Consider the following 25,785-nt stretch of genomic DNA (forward strand, 5'->3'; position numbering starts at 1 on the left):
ATTTAATTTCCAAACCTCCCCACGTCTCCATAATGGACATTAAATCATTCCCCTTTGTACTGATTTGTGCCACAAGTCCACTGACCTTATTTGGAATAATATGGACATTCAAATAAAGAACCTTCATACTCATTGTGCGTTTAAAATCATGCCATCTTTCTCTGTTTATTCTTGAATTTTTTTCGCTTCACTTGACTCCACTCTTACCTTTCTCTTTTCTTTATCTTTTGATTTTAGTTTATCTTTATCCACACTTTTCTCTTTTATTTTATCCATTCCTCCCCTCTATGATCACACCCCCTACTATTTAATTTAAATCCACAGCTCCAGTTATGCAACTCGCTAGGATCCAGGTACCATCACGGTTCAGTTGGAGCCCGTCCCATTGGAATTGCTCCCTACTTCCCCAATACTGGTGCCAATTTCCCATGAATTCAAGACCACTCCTCCCACAGCATCTCCCGGAACTCCTTCTTCCAGAACGAGGGGTCACAGTTTGAGGATAAAGAGGAAGCCTTTTAGGACCGAGATTAGGAAAAACTTCTTCACACAGAGAGTGGTGAATCTGTGGAATTTTCTGCAGCAGGAAACAGTTAAGGTCAGTTCATTGGCTATATTTAAGAGGGGGTTAGATATGGCCCTTGTGGCTAAAGGGATCAGGGGGTATGGAGGGAAGGCAGGTACAGAGTTCTGAGTTGGATGATCAGCCATGATCATACTGAATGGCGGTGCAGGCTCGAAGGGCCGAATGGCCTACTCCTGCACCTATTTTCTATGTTTCTATGTTTCTAACATTTATTGAGCCACGCATTTAACTTTCTAATCTTCGAAACAAGGAGATCGCCTCCCTTTTGGTTCTGCTTTTTAAGTCCGTAGCTGCTCAAGTTCCCTCAGAAGAGTCCTTTTCCTCGATCTACCGATGTGTTGCATGTAACCAGTGACTTGGTCTCCACCGCCGCCTGCTGCATGGAAATCCTCAAATTCACTCCCCCCCCCCCCCGCCCATACCATCTGACTTCCCATTTATCTCACAGTACCGGTTACCAACTGTCATTTAAATAACCCCTCCTTTCTTTGACTGTGCAAGAAATGCAAGCAGGCAAATGTCCTTCAGAATTATTAGCACGCTGCCGAAAAATCGTAACATCGATTGTCCATCAAATAACGCTGCCCTCGGTCACCATGCCAACTTACGAGCTGCTCGGTGCCATCTCTAACTCAGCGGAAATCCAAATGTTAGCCAGTTTTTTTTTCTCGTGCCTTAAAGTGATAGTCAACAGTTGGTCATGTAGCTCCCTCTCTCTTTCTCTCTCTCTCTCTCTCTCTCTGCGAAACATCATGTCGGTGTTAAATTTCCTACTAACTCTTCATTCAGGTAGTCCTGACTAAGGATCTCGGCCCGAAACGTTGACTGTAACTTTTCCTCTAGATGCTGCCTGGCCTGCTGCGTTCACCAGCAACGTTGATGCGTGTCAGTGTTAAATACTCTTTCTCTCTCTTTTCAAAAGCAAAAGTTCATAGGGGTAATTCAGGACCCCGTCACGGATGTAATGGCGCAGAGGAAGAAGATGTTTCTGAAGCGTTGTGGGTGGGTGCTCTGTCTCTCAGAGCTATCAAATTCTCCTCCTATAACAAGACGTCTTGTCATTCTCGGGAAGCTTCTTTGAACCCGCTCCAATGTCTCACATCCCTTGTGAGATAAGCGATAGAAACCCGCTCACAAAACTCCAAATGTGGCCTCACTGGCGCCTTATTCAGCCTTAGAATGACGTCGTTGCGTTTACGTCCCTGTCCTGTACTTGCTGGGAGTCAGAGTAATGAGGGGACCTGAAGACACAGCCTGAGAATAGATACACACAGTGACATGCAAACGTTTGGGAAGCCTGGTCAAAATTTCTGTTACTGTGAATACTTACGTGAGTAAACGATGAACTGAACTCAAAAAGGCATAACGTTAAAGATAAAACATTTTTTTCAACATTTTAAGCAAGATTAGTATTCTTTTTAAGCTAGTATTATTTTTGTTTTGTAAAATTTTAGAGTGAAAAAGGAAAAAAGCACCATGTAAAAGTTTGGGCACCCAAGATATTTGAGTTCTCAAATAATTTTCACCACGGTCTCAGACCTTAATTAGCTTCTTAGGGCCATGGCTTGTTCACAGTCATCGTCACGAAAGGCCAGGTGATGCAAATTTCAAAGCTTTATACCTGCCCTGACTTCGCAAAACTCATCCCAACATTTAGCAGCAATTAACTCCTCTAAGCAGCTGCCTGCACATAAAAAAAACTAAAATAAATGATGCCCACAAAGCTGGAGAAGGCTATAAGAAGATAGCAAAGCGTTTTCAGTGAGACGTTTCCTCAGCTCGTAATGTAATTTAGAAATGCAGTTGTTACGAACCCACCGGTTTCGTTTACTGTGGACTGTCACTTTAAGAGCGCCTAAGTGAGGCGAGACGATGACGTCAGTCACAGGCTGACACTACGAACCTTGAGCTTAACCATAGGGAGAGAGAGAGACTTTATCGTTAGTAGCAGTCGCAGCAGCAGCAGCAGAGAGAGAGAGAGAGAGAGACAGAGAGAGAGAGAGAGAGAGAGAGAGAGAGAGAGAGCAGACCCGCTGATGAAACTTCAGCTGGTCACTGCGATGGTTTGAAACTCTTTTAAGCCCAAATGATTGGGTTAAATATCGACACACGGTGCACATCGAATGTGGGACTGTCACTTCGTATCATCAAAAGGGGTGGATTTTGTTTGGAATGTCTTGTGGAGACCACTATTGTGTTAACCCTTACCTACGTATGTTGTGTGGCATCCACTTAAATACGATATCTCTGTGACAGATCATTTTCTGTGATGACTCCTCCGTGGATTTCGAACAATACGACAGACAACATCTTCGACGACGATAATTTCGTTCACCTGTGAAATTCGACGTAATCACCTTTTTTCTGCGTTTCTCCAGCGTTACAAATATCTCTCTCATAAATCCCTCTCCGTGGAGGAACTTAAGCTTCCTACTTTACCATCTCAAGACTCTAAGCCTTTGTTTCCCCAAGCTCAACTTACTTTGGGAGCTATATTTACACATATATACACATAACACTGATAACATTTTTTTTTATCTTGCTTGAGTTGTCGTACTGGACAGACCGATGCAAAGAGAAAGCACCACAAAAAACACTAACACGCGTAATTCTTTTTCAAACCTTTATTCTGTACTCATAGCACCCTATGGGGGTAGTTACAGACTGATCTCCCAAAAGAGTCAGTCCAGACACTGCCCACGAATTACAGAATTATCCACAATTTATAACACTGATCAGGTAGCAGGAAATCTTACGATTAGAAGTTTAGATAATATTGGGAATCAGTTCAATCGCATGCTAAGATACAGTTAGATGTGAAATAATCATTGGTCAGTTAGTTATAATTATTTTAAGCCAAAGCTAGCCCATCAGTTCCTCATTCGTACTCTTCCCCTTTTCTCCACAATACTTCCCATATTTAGTTATACCTTGAGCTGCTTCTGCAAGATCGGATGGTTCCTTATTTGAGCCTTTGCCTATCTGTAGAGAACAATGACTATGACGTCACCGGTTGCTGGGTAAAGTCTCTTTTTGACTGTCCAAAACAGTAAGGTAAGGCGCCGTCAAGGTGATTGATCATTAAGTAATCATTGTTTCTAGTCTATATCCCTATTTACCTACCCCTTCACACCATCAGAGTTACGACATTATAAGTAGATAGTGATAAAGATAGTGGTTTTAACATTGAAACCTGACTCCGTGTGAAATCTCTTGCTGCTGGTCTATTTCTGAAACGTTACAGTTCGTAACAAGTTCAGTGCCGGTCCGCGAACAGAATAAAAAATGAAGCTTATTGTTCGATTGATTAACGATCGTATTGGCTATTTCTCTTTTGAATTACCTGTGTGTGCAAATCAGCAAAAATGGATATTAATACAATTCTGAAAGAACCAACCCCGCGGCATGAGAAAAAGCCAGAAAGGATGAAGGGTGACTATTGATGATAGGCTGACGATTAAGGAGGTAAAGTGGTGTATGAGAAAGCCAGAAATTCAGTTGAAACTATTTGAGCACTATACACCTACGAAGCTGTTTGATGAGAAGGTGTTAAAAAGGTTTCCTGTAAGGAAAGAGGAGATCCAGTTACGACTCGAACAAATGAAGTTTGATATGCTTAAATGAGAGGCTGAAGAAAAGTTGAGACACAGGATATTTGATGCTAGAGAGGCAGACAGACAGAGGGAGGAGCAGCCAAGCAAAGGTGCTTTGAAGCGGAGGAAGCAGAAAGCCAAAGGCATTTTGCAATGGATGTGTTAAGGCCCGAGCAAGAAGCTGTTGGCTTTAAGCGGCTGGTTGTACCGTTTATTACCAGCCAGGAAGTTAAACTGGTCCCTCCATCTGATGAGACTGAGGTTGATAAGTACTTCCAGCACTTTGAGAAAGTCGCTCAGAGTTAAAAGTGGCCGAAAGAAAGCTGGTCTCTTTTGTTACAGAATGTAATTAAGGGTAAGGCTCATAAAGTTCACTCTGCCGTATCAATTGGAGATGCAATTAATTATGACAGAGTGAAACGGACTGTACTTAAAGCCTATGAATTGGTTGCAGAAGCGTATAGAGAAAGTTTTAGAAATTTGAGGAAATCTGTGAACTAGACTTACGTGCAATTTGCTCATGCGAAGTTTGTGTGTTTTGACCAGTGGTACACATCTAAAAATGTGAATAATGATTTCAACAGCTTGAAAGGTTTGGTCTTAATTGAAGAATTTAAGAGGTATGACCCTAATGACATAAGGGTATATTTAAATGAAAAGGATGCTGCCACTTTGCAGGAGTCTGCTAGATTAGCATTTGAATTAGCTTTAACCCACGAGGTTAAATTTACCCCGAGTAAGAGCTTCCAAAATAGTAGCACGGATAGTCTGGGTAAACCGGAACTTAAATCCGGGACTAGTGACAAAAGTAAGGATGAAGGAAAGCAAGTGATGGAGAAATATTCTAGTCTTGCTTGACAGTATTGTAAGAAAACTAGTCATATTATGGCTAATTGTACCATTCTAAAGAAGAGGGAGAGAAAGAAGTTGGTCATAAATGCTTGTATTCCGTGTTGTGAAACATCTATAAACCCATATAGGGTTCTACACATTCGTCCTTGAGGATCGACTCCAATAGCTGTCCAACTACCGATGACAGACTAATAGGTCTGCAATTTTCTTTTTGTTGCATCCCTCCTTTCTTAAACAGAGGAACTGCATTTGCGACCTTCCAGTCCTCCGGAACCTTGCCAGAGTCTATTGATTCCTGAAAGATCATTTCCAATGCCTCCACAATCTCCAAAGCCACCTCCTTCAGAACCCCTTGGTGTACCACATCCGGTCCGGGAGACTTATCTATTCTTAGTTCATTTACTTTCTCTCTAGTAATCTTAACTATACGTAATTCCATTCCCTGAGACCTTTGGCTATCTTGTATAGTCCAAATGTCTTCCACGTTGAAGACTGATGCAAAATAATCACTTACTTCCTCTGCCATCTCTTTGTTACTCATTGTAATTTTACCAGCATCATTTTCAATCGGTCCTATATCCACCCGTGTCACTCTTTACGCTTCATAGGTAAAAAAAAAAAAGAAAAAAACTCGCCGTGTCCTTTTTTATGTTAATTGCCAACTTCCTTTCATAACTCATCTTTATTTTCCTAATGGCTTTCTCAGTTTCCTTTTGTAAGTTTTTCAAGGTCGTCAAATCCTCAATTTTCCCACTATTATTGCTTCCTTGTACTCCGCCTCCTTTGCTTTTATTTTCGCGTTAACCTCTCTCGTTAGCCACATTTTTGCCATTTTTCCACTCATGATTTTCTTTTTTCTTGGAATATATTTTTCCTGCACTTTCCTGATTTCTTCTAGGAATTTCATCCATATCTGCTCTACCGTCCATCCTTCCGGCTTACTTTTCCAATTGACTTGGGCCAGTTCCTCTCTCTTACCAGTGTAATTTCCTTTGATCCACTGAAATAGCGATACACCTGATACCAGCTTCTCCTTTTTAAATTTGAAACTAAACTCATTCATATCATGATTACTACTTCCAACGGGTTTCATTACCTCCAGCTCTCCAATCGTCTCAGATTCATTACACAGCACCCAATGCAAAACAGCCGATTCCTTACCGGATTATGAACACGCTGCTGCAAAAAACAAAACAAAACAAAACAAAAAAACACCCCGTAGGCATTTTGCAAACTCACTGTCCTGGGATCCAGTACCTTCCCGACTTTCCCAATCCACGTTCATATTTATATCCTCCATAATCATCTTGACATTATCCTTCTGACAGGCTTTTTCTATTTCCAGCGGTAACTTGTAGTCCACATCCCGGCTGCTGTTTAGAGGCCTGTGTGTAAGTGTTATTAGGGTGTTATACCCGTAGACATTTCTTAACTCGACCCATAAGGATCCTTCCTCTTCTGATCCTGCGTCCCTTCTTCTCGTGATTTGATATTGTTGGTTACCATCAGGGCCATGCCTCCCCCTTTACCTACCTTCCTATCTTCCTGTACACTGTGTACCCTCGGACATTCAGTTCCCAATCCCATCCATCCGTTAGTCATGACTCGGTGATGGCCACAATGTCATATCTTTTAACCTGTAGTTGTACAACAAGGCCATCCATTTATTTCTAATACTGCGTGCATTTAGGTACGGTACATTTAGATCAGTATCTGCTACCGATTTTACTATAGTTCCATCGCACAATCAATTATCCTGTCTATTCACCTGCCTGTCCATCTGTGGTGATAGAGGAGTACGAGGGGTAGGGGAAGAATGGGGAAGTAGAACGAGAGAGAGAGAGAGAGACAGAAAGAGAGAGATGGCCATGGAACAAGGAATGAGAGGGCCCGCACCGGACAAGGAAGGTAGCACAGAGGGATCTAGGAATAACGGTGCATAGATCCCTGCTGGTGGAATCTCCTGTGGATAGGGTGATGAAGAAAGCTTTTGGTATGCTGGCCTTGATAAATCGGAGTATTGAGTATAGGTGTTCGGATGTACGGTTGAAATTGTTCAAAGCATTTGTGAGGCCAAATATGAAGCATTGTGTACAGTTTTGGTCACCGAATTATATGAAATATGTCAACAAAATAGAAAGAGTACATAGAAGATTTAGTAGAATGTTACCTGGGTTTTACTATCTAAGTGACAGAGAAAGGTTGTAAAGTTGGGCCTTTATTCTTTGGAAGGTAGAAGGTTGAGGGGAGACTTGATAGAGGTATTTAAAATTATGGGGGGGGGGGTGTAGATAGGGTTGACGTGGATAGGCTTTTTCCATTGAGGGTGGAGTGATTCAAACAAGAGGACATGAGGTGAGATTCAAAGGGCAAAAGTTTAGGGGTAACATCAGGGGGAACTTCTTTACTCAGAGAGTGGTAGCTGTATAGAACGAGCTTTCAGCAGAAGTGGCTGAGGCAGGTTCGATGTTGTTTGAAGTTAAATTGGATAGATATATGGACAGGAAAGGAATGGAGGGTTATGTGCTGAGTGCAGGTCGGTGGGACTAGGTGAGAGTAAGTGTTCGGCACGGACTAGAAGGGCCAAGAAGGCCTCTTTCCGTAATTTTTATATTATTATATGGTTATAAGGCGATGTAACCCTGTGGATGGAACGAGTTTTGAGGGGAGGTTTTACTTCACTCGCGGGTGAGGCTCCCTCACTTCGGTGTGTGTTCGGCTTTGACCTGGGGTTGTGGCTTCTCGCGGACAGAAGACCTGGAGCCTCGGCGATGAGCAGGAACAGTCTAACGCGCAAACCAGGAACCAAAGGTGGATTCATATCTCCCGGAATGTACAGGCACTGCATGAGTGACACAAATTCCTCGGATATTCCCACTTTAATTCCCTCCTGCCCTCAATATCTTCTCCCTTCCTTCCATAACTTTTCTATTTCTCCTCCTATTTATCTTCCTCTCTACATCCTTCGTCTATATTCCTCTCCTTCATCGCTCCCCACGTAACTCTTTGCTCTCTCTGTAGCGCTCCTCTCCTCCTCCCTCTCCGACATTCTGTCCCCTGTCATTCCGGCTCTCTCTCTCCCTCTCTTTCTCCCGTTCACCAACTCTTTACTCCCTCTCTCTCCCAATATCTCGCAAAAACTCCTCACCCTCTATTCTCCATTTCCCTCCTCCCTACTCCCGTGTCCCCATTTCCCACACGCTTACCTTCCATCTCTCTCCACACACTTCCCATTCTCTTACCCGCTCTACCCTCTCTATACTGCTGCTCCGCTCTCTCCGCCGATCCCTAATCGTCCCCTCTCTGCCCTCCCTGTCTTTCTCCCCCCGCTCAATATTCTCCCAACACCCGCCACTCTAATCTTTCTCGACCAGGCACTCCCACGTCCTCATTCTCTCTGCTCCCCGCACTTCCTCTCCCTGCTCTCGGTTCCTCTCTTTATCAGCTGTCCATCTGGTGTTTGTTGGTGTCGGTCTGACCGCCTTCTCAACACGGGTTTCCTCTGCCAACTGCTCCTTCCCCTTCGTCAGCTCAGAGACGCAGAGAGTCCTGAACAAGATGGACGAGGGCAAGACTTACGTGAATGTGAAGTTCGCAAACACGGGCCCAGAGTCTCCTTCCGACGGTGAGTGGGGCAGGAAACCGGAGGACGAGAGCTCCATTCTGTGTTTGATCCCGGGTGTATGTGATCGGACGGGTGGAGGGAACATCGCTGACTCTCACTGTTCTGTCCCCAAATGAACGGATAGGACAGTCGATGAGGAGGGAGCTCTGTTGGCGGGTTGGTGAGGAGACTGTACTCGCGGGAGTGGCGTGGACGCAGCGCCGGGGAGGGGCGGCATAGCGGGAGAGCTATGGAATAGGGTTAAGAGAGAGTGCTGTCGGAGGTGTCAGTGAAGAAAGATTGTCATAGGCAGGCCGGCGTGGAGGTAGTACCGTGGGAGGGGTGCTGAGCAGGCGGCATTGAGAAAGGAGCGCTGTGGGGATGGGCGGAGTGTAGGAAACACCGAAGGAGGACTGATATGGATAGAGGACAGTGGGAGAGGTGTGTAAAATATTAGCATCACTCTACTCTTTCTTACCCCATTCTCTATTCTCTCTCTTCCTCTCAGCCTCTCTCTTCCCCCGCTCCCTCCTCGCTTTCTCCTACTATTTCTCCCTCTCCCTCTTTCCCCACGTTCTCGCCCCTCCCTCTCTTTCATCCTCTCTATCCACTTCGCTCAGACCCTCTTTCCCTCTTTTCCTTTTTTCTCTCGACTTTCGCCTGACTCCGTCTTGCCTCCCTCCTCTCACAACCCCTTCTCTCTCCGCTCGTTCCCTCCGCTCCCTCCTTCTCCCCATTCTCCCGTTCATTGTCTTTCACTCTCTCACTGCCCAAATGCTGTACCCTCTCCCCTCCAATCCACCACCCCTCTCCCGCTCTTCCGTTTCCCGCGCCCCCTTTCCCTTTCTGTCCGCCTACTCTTTGCTTCCAATCACCTTCTCACTCCCTGCTATATCTCTCAATCCATCTCCCTGTTCATCCCCCTCCCTGTCCCCAGATTTTCCACTTATTCACCACTCCACACTCTCTATTCTCTCATCCGCTCTTTCTCCCTCACGCTCTCTCCCGACTCTCTTACCCTTCCCTTTTCCCCATCTCACACTCTGTCTCTCTCCTCATTCCTTACTGCTCTCTCTCTCTCTCTCTCTCTCTCTCTCTCATACCCATACACACACACACACACACACACTCACACACACACACACACAAACGCACAAATTATCTATCTCTCTCCTCCAGGCGGTCTGACCTCCACCTACTCAGAGCTGAACTTCCCGAAAGACGAACGTCTCATTGATGAGTTTGAGGATCCTCCCACCTCTTCGAGGCCCGGCGCGCTGCCAATCACTGCACAGACAGGTCGGTGCTCGCCGTAATGACGTCATTCTGGTGGGTTTCCCGTGTCATGCACCCGAGTCTCCAAGTTTCTAATGCATCTGAATAAAACACTTCCTCTGGCAGCTCCTTCCATAGACGGACCACCATCTGGGTAACAAAAGGTTGTCACTCGCTGCCCAAGTAAATCTCTTTCCCCTCTCTTCTTTGGCCTTTGCGCTCTGGTCTTCGATTCTCCAAGCCTGGAGAATGTGATTGTGCTCATTCACCCCGTCAGTGACCTCGGTGTTTTGTACACCTCAGTAAGGTTATCCTTGCGCTCCAAGGAATAAAGTCCCAACCTGCCTGACTTCTCTCAGTAATTCAGTCCCTCGAGTCCAGTCAATACCTTCATAAATCTCCGTCTGCACCCTTTCCTGTTCGAAGTGCTCCAAGACCCATTTAATAACGATCAGGGAGACACAGGACAATCTGTTTTACCGACAGTTACCCGTGTTGTCTAATATGCCAAGTAGGTCAATTCATTCACGAACTACCGTGTCTCCGCATCAGCTAGAGTATTCCCGACCTTTCATGAACAGTCACGGTACAGAAAAGTTGTGAGCAGTTAAAAATGAGTTTCTGCCACTGGCCACGTGTTCCTCGTGGTCCCGCCTTTTGAGTTTCCACATGTCGGAGATTTAGTTGTTCTGTTTCAGAGTGACCTCCGGCAACACAGTTGAAACGTCTATTTTGATGTTTTTTCTTTACCATATCATCCATTTCATTCCTGTGTCATTGGCTAGAGGTCACGTGTCTGAACTTTAACACATTTCATTGGCTCTGCTCCATTTATTGTCCTCTTAGCAGCAACTCACAAACTGTAATTCATGGCACGCAGAACAACATTCATAATTCCGCATATTATACCCAACCAAACAACACCCCACAAATAACATCTTATTTGGAAATGATCCCCAGTTCAGCAGATTGCCTGTGGCATCACTGTGTCAACTTTAAATCACGGATCAACTAAGCGACTAACACACAACATGGAGAACACAATCTCTTCATGAAATTGTAGCCTGCCTCTCCTCCCTCACGGCAGGAGCAAGGGCAGCTGCATCCACAGTCCCTGATTCATTCGATTTCACCAATTTTCAGACTGCAGATCCTTCTGGCCAACAAATAATATCCTTCCTACAGCAGGGCGACCAAAACTGGACCCGGAATTCCAAGTGCAGCCTCGCCGACACCATGTTCATCTGCAGCGGGTCCTCCTCACTGCTCTACTCGGTGTCCTTACTGATGAAGAACGGCGCGTCAGACGCCTCATTCACCGCCCTGTGTAACTGTGACTCCATTTTCAGAGGTCCATGTACCTGCAGACCCGTGTCTCTTTGCTCCACAACTCTCTCCAGCGACCCTCCAGTTTACTGTGAACGTTTACCCTTATTTGTCTTCCTGGAATATGAAAACAATTTAGTCAGTCAAATCTCCCTGGGCTCCACACCATTATACAGAGTAGCCTCCCAGATGGAGGAATTAAATAGATTTACTGGAGTCCCTATAATTCATGTCTACTGCTCTGCCCTCGTCAGCTTCTTCGCTCCTCAGTCAGCTTGGCATGTTCCTATGGAACCTCGCCCATCTTCCCCGATGCACCACCGAAAGCATCCAATCTTAATGCAGCTCAACTTTGAGGGAAAATACTCCGTCCGTGACCGGAGGAAACTGCAGAGAGTCGTGAACATAGCTCAGTACATCAGGGGCACCAGTCTCACCTCCACCGACTGTCTATGCACTTCCTGCTGCGTCGCTAAAGCAGACAGACTAATAAAGATCCCCTTCCACCCTGGATAATTGTATTACTCTCCATCACCTCCTATCGGTGGAAGATACTAAATCCCGTTTCACCAGCCTCAAAGACAGTTTCTAACCTGCTTCATCAGACAAATAAATAGTCCACTATTCCGATAAGTTGTACTCTTGACGTCAACGTTTACCTCGTCGTCACCCTTGCGCCTTCTTGTCTGCCTGAACTGCACTTCCTCCCTGTGACACTTCACTCTGCACTCCGTTACTCTTTTACCCTGTTCTACTCCAATGAAGGGATCTGTATCTGTGGCATTCATCTGGGACCTCTTCTGTCTGTGATGTATATGCCGGGATGGTGAGGAGTGAGGACAGTGGTAGAGACGGTGAGGAGGGAGCACAGTATAAACTTAAACCACTCACTCCCTTTTCTAACCTCACTGTCTTTTGCTCTTTTCCTTCTCTCCCCTCACTCCCTTTCTCTCACCCCGTCTCCCCTCTCCCTCTGTCTCTCTCTGTCTCTGTCTCTCTGTCTCTCTCTCTCTCCCTCTCTCTCTCTCGCTACGCTCTCTCCGTCTCTCCCCTTCTCTATCACGCTGTCCCTCTCTCAAACTCTTTCTCCTACTGTCTCCCACTGTCCCCCTTATCTTCGCCCTCTCCGCTCACTGTTTCCCTTCCTGAACCCCACCTGTTCTTCCCACCTCACTCTGTGCCTGTTTTCCGATCATTTCCCCTCCACGCCTTCTGCTCCTCCCTATCCACCTCTACCTCCCTCTCCCCGACGCTTTCGCCGCTCTAAAGTTATCTTCTCTCTCTTCCCCGTCCCTCGCCCACCGTTCTCCGCACACTCTCCTATCTCAATCACCCTCTCTTTCGCTCTCACTGGCACCTTTCTCTCCCGTCTCACTGTTCCCGTCTTTCTGCAGACTCCCCCGGCACGCATTCCCCTTCCCCTCTGTATCTCACTCTCTCTCCCCTTTCTCACCTCGTTCTCTTTCCTCATTGTTGTCGCATTTTCCCACCCATTGCCCCATCGGTCTCTCCCAGTCACTGTCCATCGCGTTCACCGTCTCTCCTCCTCTCTCTCCTCGATCTCCCACAAACCATTTGTCTCGCTGTCTGTAGCCCCCATCCCCTTCGCTTACCGCTCTCTCTTTTCTGCTGTCTCTTCTCTGTCTCCGCGACTCTCTCCCCCATTCTCTACCGCGTCTCAATCACTCACTGATCTGCCTGTTTGACTTTCTCTCTTAGACGGCCTGACCTCCATCTACTCAGAGCTGAACTTCCCGAAAAACGAACCCGTCATCGATGAGGACGAGGATCCTCCCATTGCCTCGGGACCCGGAGGGATGCCAACTAATGCACAAACAGGTCAGAGTTCACAGTAGTGACGCCATTCTGGAAGCGCCAGGTGTCATTCCCTCAAGATTTTCAAATTTCTAATTAGAAACATAGATACATAGAACACCTACAGCGCAATACAGACCCTTCGGCCTGCAGAGTTGTGCCGGACATGTCTCTACCTTAGAAATTGCTACGCGTACCTACACCGGTCTAATTTACTAAGCTCCATGTACCTATCCAAAAGTCTCTGAAAATACCCTGTCGTATCCCACCTCCACCACCGTCGCCGGCAGCTCAATCCACGCACTCACCACTCTCTGAGTAAAGAAGTTACCCCTGACATATCCTCTATACCTACTCCCCAGCACCTTGAACATGTGTCCTCTTGTGGCAACAATTTCAGCCCTGGCAAAAAGCCTCTGACTATCCACACGATCAATGCCTCTCATTATCCTATACACCTCTATCAGGTCACCTCTCATCCTCCGGCACTCTAAGGAGAAAAGGCCGTGTTCACTCAACCTACGCTCTTCAGGCATGCTCTCCAATTCAGGCAACATCCTTGTTAATTTTCTCTGCACCTTTTCTATGGCTTCCGCATCCTTCCTGTAGTGAGGTCACCAGAACTGAGCACAGTACTCCGTGTGGTCTGACTAGGGTCCAATATAGCTGCAACAATACCACTCAGCTCCTAAATTCAGTTCCACGATTGATGAAGGCCGATACGCCATAGGCTTTTTAACCACAGAGTCAGCCTGGGCAGCTCAATTGAGTGTCCTATGTACTCGGACCTTAAGATCCCTCCGATCCTCCACACTGCCAAGAGTCATAACATTAATATTATATTCTGCCATCATATTTGACCTACCACAATGAACCACTTCACACTTACCTGGGTTGAACTCCATCTGCCACTTCTAAGCCCAGTTTTGCATCCTATCAATGCCTCACTGTAACTTCTGACAGTCCGTCCACACTATCCACAACACCTCCAACTTCTGTGTCATCAGCAAACTTTCTAACCCTTCCCTCCACTTCCTCATCCAAGTCATTTATAAAAATCACGAAGTAAAGGAGACCCAAAACATTTCGCTGAGGCACACCACTGGTGACCGACCTCCATGCAGGATATGACCCGTCCACAACCACTCTTTGCCTTGTGTGGGCAAGACAGTTCTGGATCCACAAAGCAATTTCCCCTTGGATCCCCCACCGTACTATCTCAATAATCCTTGCATGGGGTACCTTATCAAATGCCTTACTGATATCGTTTCCACTGCATCTGCTGCTCATCCTTCATCAATGTGTTTAGTCACATCCTCAAAAAATTCAAACAGGCTCGTAAGGCATGACCTGCCCTTGACAAAGCCATGCTGACTACTTCTCAGCATATTATACCTCTCCAAATGCTCATAAATCCTGCTTTTCGAGACCTTCTCCATCAACTTTCCAACCACTGAGGTGAACCTCACTGGTCTATAAGTTCCTGAGCTATCTCTACTCACTTTCTTGAATAAAGGAGCAATATCCGCAACGCTCTAATCCTCCGGAACCAAGGGTCAGCAATCTCCTCCCTCGCCTGCAACAGTAGCCTGGGGTTCATCTCATCCGGTCTCGGCGATTTATCCAAACTTGACGTTTTCCAAAATCTCCAGCGCATCCGCTTTTTTAATATCCACATGTTCAAGCTTTTCATTCTGTTGCAAGTCATCACTACAATCAAAAAGATCCTTTCCCGGAGTGTATACTGAAGTAAAGTTTTATATAACCATATAACTATTTAACAATGGCAGCAGGGAAACAGACCATCTCGGCCCTTCTAGTCCGTGCCGAACTCTAAATCTCAGCTAGTCCCACCGACGTGAAATCACCCCCATAACCCTCCATTCCTTTCCTGTCCATATAGCTGTCCAATTTAACTTTAAACGACAGCATCGAGCCTGCCTCAACCACTTTACTCTCTGAGTAAAGAAGTTCCCCCTCGTGTTACCCCGAAACTTTTGTCCTCCAATTCTTAACCCATGCCCCCTTGTTTGAATCTCCCCCACTCTCAATGGGAAAAGTCTAACCACGTCAACTCTATCTATCCCCCTCATAATTTTAAACACCTCTATCAAGTCTCCCCTCAACCTTCTACGTTCCTAAGAATAAAGACCCAACGTGTTGAACCTTTCTCTGTAACTTTGGCGATGAAACCCAGGCAACATTTTAGTAAACCTCCTCTGTACTCTCTCAATTTAATTGACATCGTTCCTATAATTCGGTGACCAGAACTGTACACAATACCCCAGATTTGGCCTTACCAATGCCTTCTACAATTTCAACATTATATCCCAACTCCTATGCTCAATGCTCTGATTAATAAAGGCCAGCATACCAAAAGCTTTTTTCACCACCCTATCCACATGAGATTCCATCTTCAAGGAACTATGCACCATTATTCCTAGATCGCTCTGTTCTACTGCATTCTTCAATACCCTACCATTTACCATGTATGATCTATTTTGATTAATCCTACCAAAATGTAGCACCTCACACTTATCAGCATTAAACACCATCTGCCATCTTTCAGCCCACTCTTCTAACTGGCCTGAATCTCTCTGCAAGCTTTGAAAACCTACTTCATTATCCACGACTCCACCTATCTTAGTATCATCTGCATATTTACTCATTTTCATTAAGTACCTCTGCTGTTTCCTCCGGTTCCATGCACACTTTCCCATTGTCGCAGTTGATAGGTCCTTTCCCTTCTCGTCTTATCGCCTTGCTCTTCACATGCTTGGAGAATGCCTTGGGCATTTCTTTAATCCTGTCCGCCAACGCCTTCTCATGGCCCCCTCTGGCTGGCCTAATTTTGTATTTAAGTTGCTTCCTATTAGACTTATATCTTCTCGTGCTCTAACAATACCGAGCTCTCTACCCTTTGTCAGCGTTTCCTTTCGTTTCTTGTGTATAAGATGGTGAGAGGGATTGATGGTGGGGATAGTCAGAGGCTTCTCCCAGGGCTGAAATGGTTGCCACAAGAGGACACAGTTTTAAGGTGCTGGGGGGTAAGTATAGGGGAGATATCAGAGTATGTTTTTCACTCAGAGAGTGGTGAGTGCATGGAATGGGCTGCCGGCAACAGTGGTGGAGGCGGATACGATAGGGTCTTTCTATAGACTTTTAGACAGGTACATGGAGCTCAGTAAAATAGTCGGGTACAGGTAAGCCCAGTAACTTCTAAGGGAGCGGCATGTACCTCACAACTTTGTAGGCCGAAGATCCTGTATTGTGCTGTAAGTTTTCTATTCTATTCTATTCTATTCCATTCTCTTCTATTCTACTCTATTCTCTTCTATTCTATTCTTTTACATTTGACTGGAATAATTCATCGGCCTCGACCATTTCTCTGGGATCTCATTCCGCCTCCAGCCTGTGCGGTTTCTAAATGATCTGGATGAGTTTGTAGATGGGTGCGTTGCTGAGTTTCATGAGTTGCACACGATGCGAAGATTCAGTGATATGAAGAACAACAGGATGACAGGACCGATTAGAGATAAAGGTGGGAAGATGTTACTGGTGTCTGTGGAAGTGAGCGAGGTCCTCAATGAATACATCTCTTCGGTATTCACCGATCAGAGGGAACTTGATGACGGTGAGGACAATATGAGTGAGGTTGATGTTCTGGAGCATGTTGATATTAAAGGAGAGGAGCTTTTGGAGGTGGTAAAATACATTAGGACAGATAAGCGTTTCAAACGGTATGTGGAGAAAGCAGGCGAGTGCGGATGACTGGCAGAATTAGATCAGCCCATGACTGAATGACCGAGAAGACTCGATAGCCCGAATGGCCTACTTCTGCTCCAATACCTTATGGTCTCATGGCCGTATGGTCGCTCCACAGGTGCGCATGAACAGGAGCCGAAACTGAAGATCGGAAATAGACTGCTCCGTCTGATCTGCCTACTCTGCCTAGTTACGTCCGCGCTCATCGTGATAGTGATCGGACTCTCGATCCATGGTGAGTGGAACGGTCTCCGGGTGGAGTCAGACCATAAATAAAGAGAGTGGAATAAATTGTTATTGTAAAACACCAGCGACACCGGCACGTCCCTTACCGTAACACCGATTAAAACCGACCACGATATCACGGACACACCCCTAACTGTGATAAAGATCGACCTTCACCGTAACACAATCAAGACTCATCTTGACACCGACACGCCATTCACCATAACATGAATAATGCTGTCACCGTAGCACGGTCACGACACAGCTACACTGCTAACCGCAACACAGACAGGGTATATCGCCGTGACACACACGTGGCAGTCACACTAACCGCAACGTACCCCTCACTGTAACAGTAAATTGCCCCTGACCGCGTCACTGATAAACTTTTCAAGGCGACACCGAAACACACCACACCATAACACTGACACGCTCTTCACCGTGACACTGAGGTACCGTACACCGTGACACCTTCACACTCCTCAACGTGATCGCTCCGCACCGCACCGTCCAAAGACTCAGGAGTTACGGTAACACCCCTTACTGATACAGTATCACCGCTGAACATAACGCCGATGCACCGCTCACTGAGGCAATTACCCACACCTCATTCTGACAAAGACAAACCTCTTAACGTGATACCAAAACATCCAAGCCTGAAACTGTTACACCCACCGTGGCAATGACATGCCTCTCACCGTGACACAGACACACCCCTCTCTGTGAGACTAGCACACCCCACACCATGACACAGATACTCCACTAACCGTGACATCACAAGATCGCTCACGCTGGCATTTCTCTCGCCATGACATCGAGATACAGTTCGTTGTGACCCGGCACAACTCTCGCCGGGACACAGGAACACCCAACACAGTGACACCGACACGTCCTGCACGGTAACTCGAACATGACCCGCACGATGCTGAGGCAGACCCCCGTTGTAACAACAACAAGAACTTCACCGGGACATTGATGTACCCCTCAGCGTGACCAGACACGCCGACGCCTTGCACTGTGACATCTTTCATCGTGACTTTCACACAACATTCTCTGCGACCCACTCGGTCGCGGGATGCTGACTCCCGTGTCACTGTAAACGCTAAACATCCTTCACCATCTCTCTCAGTATTACAGGTTCGTCAGTCCAAGCTCACCCTCGACCGAAACAACCATGAGTTAAACTCAACCCTTCAATCCAAGATATCTGAGATTTCCCACCTGAATATCTCCCATAAAGCCTGTCTCAGGAATCTTTCTGGGCTCAACTCCAATCTGTCCGTGATTACACGAATGCACACTGAACTCCGTCACCAGTTCACTGAAATGGAAACGAAGTTCAGATCTGTCAACGAAACCAAGGCTCAAATCTGTGAATTGTTGACCAGCAGAAGAGGTGAGGCATCATCCCCCACCTTAACCCGCTCCTCATCACAGGGCAGGCAGAGAGAGAGGAAGCGTCACACTGTGCTTGACATCGGGAGTGTGTGAAGAGATGGTATGGATGAGATTCCCTCTGTGTTTGACTTGTGAGTGTGTGATGGGGCTGCGTGGAGGAAGATTCACTTTATCACTGAACCCAGGAGAGCTTGACGGGACGTTGTGGAAGTGGATTCGCTCTGTGTCAGACGACGGGATTGTTAGACATAACATTACAGCTCCGCTCTATGCCTCACTCCGGAAATCTCTTATGTGACAGTATGGATCCAGCTTCACTCTGTGTCTGACAGGCGGATTGTGTGATCGGACAGGGCTCAGAGAGCTTCACTCCATGACTGACCCAGAATAGTGTTATGGCACCGTGGAGAGAGAGAGTTTCACTCTGAATCCGGGAGTGTGTGACGGGACGGTGTAGCGGGGTCTTCACTCTGTGTCTGAATCCGGGAGTGAGATATGGGACGTTGCAGAGGTGGCTTGACTCTGGGACTAAATCCGCGAGTGTGTGATGGGATCCTGGAGAGACATCTTTGTCTGTGTCCCAGTCCGGGATTGAGTGATGGGACGGTGCAGAGGGCGCTTCACTCTGTCTGAATCCGAGAGTGTCTGAAGGTGTGAATGTAGCTTCACTCTGCGTCTGACTCCCGGAGTGTGTAATGGGATCGTAGAGAGAGAGAGAGAGAGCGTCTGTGTCTGACTCCGGGAGAAGAGGGAAGAGTGTAAATGGATGGTGTGCAGGAAACTTCACTCCACGTCTGACCGCTGGAATGTGTGATGAGGCACGGAGAGAGATTCACTCTGTGTCTGACCCAGGCAGTAGTGACCTGGCTTTGTAGAGGGAGCTAAACTCTGTGTCTGACTCCGGTAGTGTGTGATGGGACAACGTGGACGGGAGCTTCACTCCACCTCTAAACCCTGGAGTGTCTGATGTGTCTGTGGAGGCAGAATATTTCTGCGTCTGACCGTTTCAGTTTCTGATCCGACGGGGTGCAGGTCGCTTAAATTTGTGTCTCACCCCGGTTGTGTATGCTTGGACTCTCTTTGTGACACAGTGTGCGTGTGATGGGAAGCAATGGTGAGGGTGGGGGGGGGGGTTGGGGGAGTGCGTTTGGATGGGTGTTCATGTGTGTGTCTGACACCATGAACAGTGACGCGTGCCTGGATGGTGTTCCACTCTGGGTCTAATAACAGCGGTGTGTGACTGGACGGTGCGGAGGAAGCTTCTCTTGTTTGCTGACCCCTGTTGTGTGAAGTGACAGGGTAGAAGCAGTATCGTACTGTGTCTGACCACGGGAGTATGCGGTGGGATGGTGCCGATAGTGTTTCGTTTCCTGTCTGATCATGGGCGGATGTAATGGGGTAGTGTGGATGAAGATTTACTCTCTGTTTGCCGCAGTTAAGGCAGTCTGCAGGGAGCCTCACTCCAGGTCTGACCCAAGGAGTGTGTGATAGCGTGGTGGAGAGAAAGCTCCAGTCTGAGGCTGACCCTGGGAGTGTGCAATGGGAGAGTGCGGAAGGAGCATCACTAGCGTCTGACACCCGGAGAGTATGATTGACCGGGAGACAAGAGCTTCATTCTCCCCCTGTTTCCGAGAGTGTGTGACGGGACATTGTGGATGGAACCCAAATTTGTGTCTGACTCTTCAGGAAATGTGTGACTAAATTGCATGCGGGGACCTTCACTGTATAACTGACTCCCGCTGCCTGTGATGGAACTGTTTCTGACCCTGCGCCTGTGTCACAGGAAAGTGAGAAAGAGCTTCACCTCATGTCTTCCTCCGGTGTCAATAATCGGATGGTGCTGAAGGAGATACGCTGTGACTTATCCCTGGTGTGTGCGATTACACACTGCGACAGCAGCATAACTCTGTGATTGACTCCTCGATTTTGTAGTAGGAGGGTGTAGAGGGAGCTTCACTCTGTGTCTGACCCCGGGAGTGTGTGATGAGACGGTGGGGAGGGAGATTCACTCTGTGCCTGAACCCGGGAGTGTGTGACGGGAAGGTGTGGAGGGAGATTGACTCTGTGTCTGACACACTGTGTTTGCGATGGGGTGCTATGCACAAAGCCCCACTCTGTGTCTGACCCCAGGAACGTGTCTTCGCAGAGTGAGGAGAGAACTTCAATCTGTCTTCTACCGGGGTTGTCTGATGGCAAGAACATTGACTTCTCTAACTTCCGTTAAGGCCCCACTATCCTTTCGTACCCTACCCTTTATTTATTTATTTGTTTGTTTGTTTGTTATTACTATGATGTTGCCTTTTTTTTCTTTCTCTCTTTTTTTTCTCTCTCTGTCCCTCTCAGTATAATTCTGTACCCATCCTCTAGGTTCCCCTCCCCCTTTCTCTCTCCCTTGGCCTCCCGTCCCATGATCCTCTCCCTTCTCCCGCCTCGTACCCCTTTGCCAATGTACTTTCCAGCTCGTAGCTCTATCCCTGCACCTCCTGTATTCTCCTATCATTTCCGATCCCTCCTCCCCCTCCCACATTTAAACGTATTACAATCTCTTCTTCCGGTTATTCCTGACGAAGGTTCTCGGCCCGAGAAGACGACTGTACCTCTTCATTGCAATGCGGCCTGGCCTGCTGGGTTCACCAGCATTTTCTGTGCGTGTTGCTTGGATCCCTATTCTATGTCTGTCTCCCGGCGGATGCAATGTACGGACAGAAGGAGATTCACTGTGACTTGTTCCGAATATTCAGAGCAAACGTTTTCCCAGGACTGGTTCAGACATGAAGACAGGTGTTATTTTATATCCAGAATTGAACAATCCTACGATGAGGCGAAGCTGCATTGTGAAAATTCTGATTCAAATCTTCTTGAAATAAATTCAGCAGAAGAACAGGTACGTGTCAGTTCGAGGAGAGATATATCAACACCAGAGTAAAGCTCAATCGACACCGTCACCTCACGCACTCCCAGTATTAGACACAGAGTGAATCTCCCTCTACACCACCCCATTACACACTACCGGGTTCAGACACAAAGTGAATCTCACTCCACACCGTCCCATCACAACTCCCGGATTCAGACACAGAGTGAATCTCCCTCCACACCGTCCCATCACACACTACCGGGGTCAGACACAGAGTGAATCTCCGTCCGCACCGTCCCATCACACACTCCCAGGGTCAGATACAGAGTGAATCTCCCTCCACACCGTCCCTTCAGACATTCCCGGGGTCAGACACAGAGTGAATCTCCCTCCACACCGTCCCATCACACACTACCGGGGTCAGACACTGAGTGAATCTCACTCCACACCGTCCCATCACACACTCCCGGGGTCAGACACAGAGTGAATCTCCCTCTACACCATCCCATTACACACACCTGGGGTCAGACACAGAGTGAATCTCCCTCCCCACCGTCCCTTCAGACACTCCCGGGGTCAGACACAGAGTGAATCTCACTCCACACCGTCCCATCACACACTACCGGGGTCAGACACTGAGTAAATCTCACTCCACACCGTCCCATCACACACTCCTGGGGTCAGACACAGAGTGAATCTCCCTCTACACCATCCCATTACACACTCCCAGGGTCAGATACAGAGTGAATCTCCCTCCACACCGTCCCTTCAGACATTCCCGGGGTCAGACACAGAGTGATTCTCCCTCCACACCGTCCCATCACACACTACCGGGGTCAGACACTGAGTGAATCTCACTCTACACCGTCCCATCACACACTCCTGGGGTCAGACACAGAGTGAATCTCCCTCCACACCGTCCCTTCAGACACTCCCGGGGTCAGACACAGAGTGAATCTCCTTCCACACCGTCCCATCACACACTCCCGGGGTCAGACACAGAGTGAAGCTTCCTCCACACCGTCCCATCACACACTCTCGGGTTCCGATAGAGTGGATCTCTCTCTACACCATCCCTTCACACATTCCCGGGGTGAGACAGAGTCAGGCTTCCTCCATACGGTGTCATAACACACTCCCGGATTCAGACACAGAGTGCAGCTCCCTCCAATCCCTACCATCAACATTTCCTGTATCAGGCAGAGTGTGAATCCCCTTCTGCACCATCCCATCAGACTTCCGCGGGGTCAGACAGAACGTGACAAACCTTAAATTGTGCTGGAATTCAATCATTAATCATAGCAATTTAATTTCACAGAGACTAGTCAAGAAAGCTATCAACGACCAACGTAGTTCATACTGGATTGGAAAATGCAAAAGCGGGTGAGAGTTGGTGTCATGAAAGTTGTTGAGGAGAAAGTTGGCCGTGGGATTATTTTGGGGATTGATGTAAACTGCAAGAAGGGAGTGGGCAATGGGATTAGTTTGGGAACTGACACAGGTGGCGAGACGGAGCCAGCAGGGGGATTATTTTGCGGACTGACGGGTTCTGTGGGGAGAGTGTGGGATTTGGTAGTATTTTGCGGACAGGGAAAGGTCTGCGGGGAGAGAGTGGGGTGTTTGCATTTGTTCAGTGACTGACACAGAGCTCTGGGAAGGAAAATTGTCAGTGGGAGTATTTTGGGGACGGACACTGTGGGGAGGGAGTGAGGCACTGGGATTAATGTGGGGCACATACATCTGTGGGGGGAGAGTGGGCAATTGGTTTAGTCTGTGCACCGGCACGGGCTATTGGTAGAGTGTGTGTAGTTGAATGCGTTTGGGGACTGACGTGGAATGTAGGAAGAGAGCGTGAAGTGGGAGTGTTTTGGTGATTGGGAAAGGTCTGTAGGGAGAAGGTTAGGCAGCGGGATCATTTTCGGAACAGGCACGGGGCCGTGGGGAGTGGGTGGATCTGTAGAGCTCTTTTGGGAACTGACACAGGTTGTGAGAGAGAGTTCGGCAGCGGGAGTTCTTTGGGGACAGACACAGTTCTGTGGATACAGAATTTTTTCAGTGGGATTAGAGTGGGCATTGACAGCGGTCTGTGGAAAAACAGTGGAAAGTGGGGGTGTTTTGGTTTCTAACACAGGGTTGGAACAAGAAGGCTGGGCAGCAGGATTATTTCCGGGACTCGCACGGGGCTGTAGGGAGAGAGTGTGAAGTGCGAGTATTTTGGGGACCGACACGGGGTCGTGCGGACAGAGCGAGGCAGTGTGTGGACTTTGAACTGACACTGATCTGTGGGGTGAGAATGAGAAGTCAGCGTCCTTTGGGGTGTAAAATCAGGCCTGTGGGGAGACTGTGTAGCAGTTGGAGTATTTTAGGGTCTGACCTGGAGCCTTCGGGAGCGAGTGTCGCTATGTGTGTATTTTGCGACCTATGGGGAGCAGCTGGAGTACTGAGATTATTCTGGGGTCTGACACCGGTCTGTGCGGTGAGATTGGTGCAAGGGATTAATTTTAGGGCTGACTCAGTGCTGCAGGGAGAGGATGGGCCAGTGGGAGTACTCTGGAGACTGAAACTGGTCTGTGCTGGGAAATTGGGGAAGTGGGTGATTTGGGTGTCTGCCACAGGTCAATGGTGAGGGAATGTGTCAGTGATTTTGGGTACTAACACAGGGCTGTCTGCTGCGGGAGAGTAGTCCCTCTCAACTTGTTCACCACCCCCTCCGCCTCCCTTGACAGGAAAGTGGCCTCTTATGTCGTGCAGAAGAATAAAGCTGGAAATTTCGAATGCAGTGAATGTAAACGGGACCGTTGCAAAAACGATCAGCACCGTTTCATCTGTGAGAAGTCGGCACCTTTGTGCCCAAATATTCGTGAAAAGATCCAGGATCTCTGTCATCAGTCCAAGGGACCGACTTGAATCAGATGACAACCCCCTCTTTCTCCCCCATCTCCCTCTCCGCACCTCACAAACCCGTCCTCTCTTCTCCAACTCCCTGCCCTATTCTCCTCCCTCCTTCTATCGCTCTGTTACTCGCCATCTCGCGTTCCGTTTACCCTCGTTCCTCCAAACTCTCTCTCCATTCTCCTCCCCTCCCACCTGACCTATTATATCCGCATTTTTCTTCCTCTCGCATTTTTGCGTCCCTCTTCCCCAACTCTTCTCTTCACACTCTCTCTCCCGATTCTCTACTTCTCTACCCCTCTCTCCCCATCCCACTCTGTCATTTGATTTATCCCTCTCCACCTCCCTTTTCTCTTTTCAGCTACTCGCACCTAAATTATGTGTCCTAATGTTGCTGATTCCCCATCCCTGGGGAAATAGAGTGCCTTATCTGTGCCGCTGGTGGTTTTATACACCTCTGTAATGTCACAGAATAAAACCTAAACATTCTAGGCCTCGCTCCATAACTCAGTCCGTCGCGTCCCGGCAGCATCCTCGGAAATCCCCATCTGCAGTTTTTCCAGCTTAGAGGCATCTTTCCTACAGCAGGGCGACCAGAACTGAAGACCGGACTCCAAGGGTAGACTCACCGTTGTCTTGTACAACTGCAACGTGACGTCCGACTCCCGTACTCAGTGTCCTGACTGATGACGGCCAGCGTGTCCAATGTCCTGTCCACCTGTATCGCAGGATTTTGACCGGATTCACGGTCTGTTTTATTATCTGGGACTTGTACCACCTGGGATTTGTTCTTTTTGAATGATCTGTAGGGCGCAGATATGTAAAATTAATATGAAATGCCAAAAGATAAAAATACCACAAAGAATGCCGAGGTGGTGCTCATGCGTTCAGAAGTATGATAGAGGAGGGGAAGAAGGTGTTCCTGAATCGTTGAGTTTTCATCTCCTGTGCCTCATGTCCGATGGTAGTAACGAATAGGGAGCTTGTCCCGGGGTGAGCGGCTTCAGCGATGAATGCCGCCTTCTCCAGGTAACGCATCTTTTTTTTTATTCAATTTCAAACTTGACTACATAGAATAATATCTACCCTCCCCTTCCCCTTAACCCTTCCCCCGTTACATACCTCTACCTTAAAAAAGAGAGAAAAAAATAACAGAAAAAAAATTGAAAAAAAAGAAAGAAAGACTGCCTGGATATTGGAAGGTCTCCACATGTTCCATGGGATTCGAAATAAATTTCATATATGTATTTGTTTATTTCCCCAATGGACAAACATCTTTATCATCGGAGCACCTATATATATAATCCTATCTTTTGTAAATAAGGGCGCAAAATACTCAAAAATGTATCATATTTATTCCTTCAATTATAAATAATTTGTTTTCAAGTGGAATACAGCTAAATATTTCATTATTCCAACGATCCATACTTAAATACGAATCCGATTTCCAAGTAACTGCAATAGCCTTTTTGGCTACTGCCAATGCAATTTTTATAAATTCTTTCTGAATTTCATTCAATTTAAGTTTCGGTTTTATCCCTTCAATGTCACCTAATAAAATAATATTGGATTATGTGGAAGTTCTGTTCCAATAATTTGT

General features: G+C 47.3%; 1 protein-coding gene across 1 annotated transcript; it reads left to right on the forward strand.

Moving 5' to 3' along the window:
- Window positions 1-4,332: 4,332 nt before the first annotated feature.
- On the forward strand, window positions 4,333-24,200 carry LOC140208150 (uncharacterized). Its single transcript, XM_072276632.1, has 9 exons — window positions 4,333-4,480; window positions 8,477-8,656; window positions 9,815-9,934; window positions 12,956-13,075; window positions 16,935-17,051; window positions 18,171-18,437; window positions 21,181-21,323; window positions 22,612-22,676; window positions 24,020-24,200. The coding sequence occupies exons 1-9, from the start codon at window positions 4,333-4,335 to the stop codon at window positions 24,198-24,200; spliced, it is 1,341 nt and encodes a 446-aa protein (XP_072132733.1).
- The last annotated feature ends 1,585 nt before the right edge of the window (window positions 24,201-25,785 follow it).

This window comes from Mobula birostris, chromosome 13 (genome assembly GCF_030028105.1).
Source record: "Mobula birostris isolate sMobBir1 chromosome 13, sMobBir1.hap1, whole genome shotgun sequence".
NCBI classification, from domain to species: Eukaryota; Metazoa; Chordata; class Chondrichthyes; order Myliobatiformes; family Myliobatidae; genus Mobula; species Mobula birostris.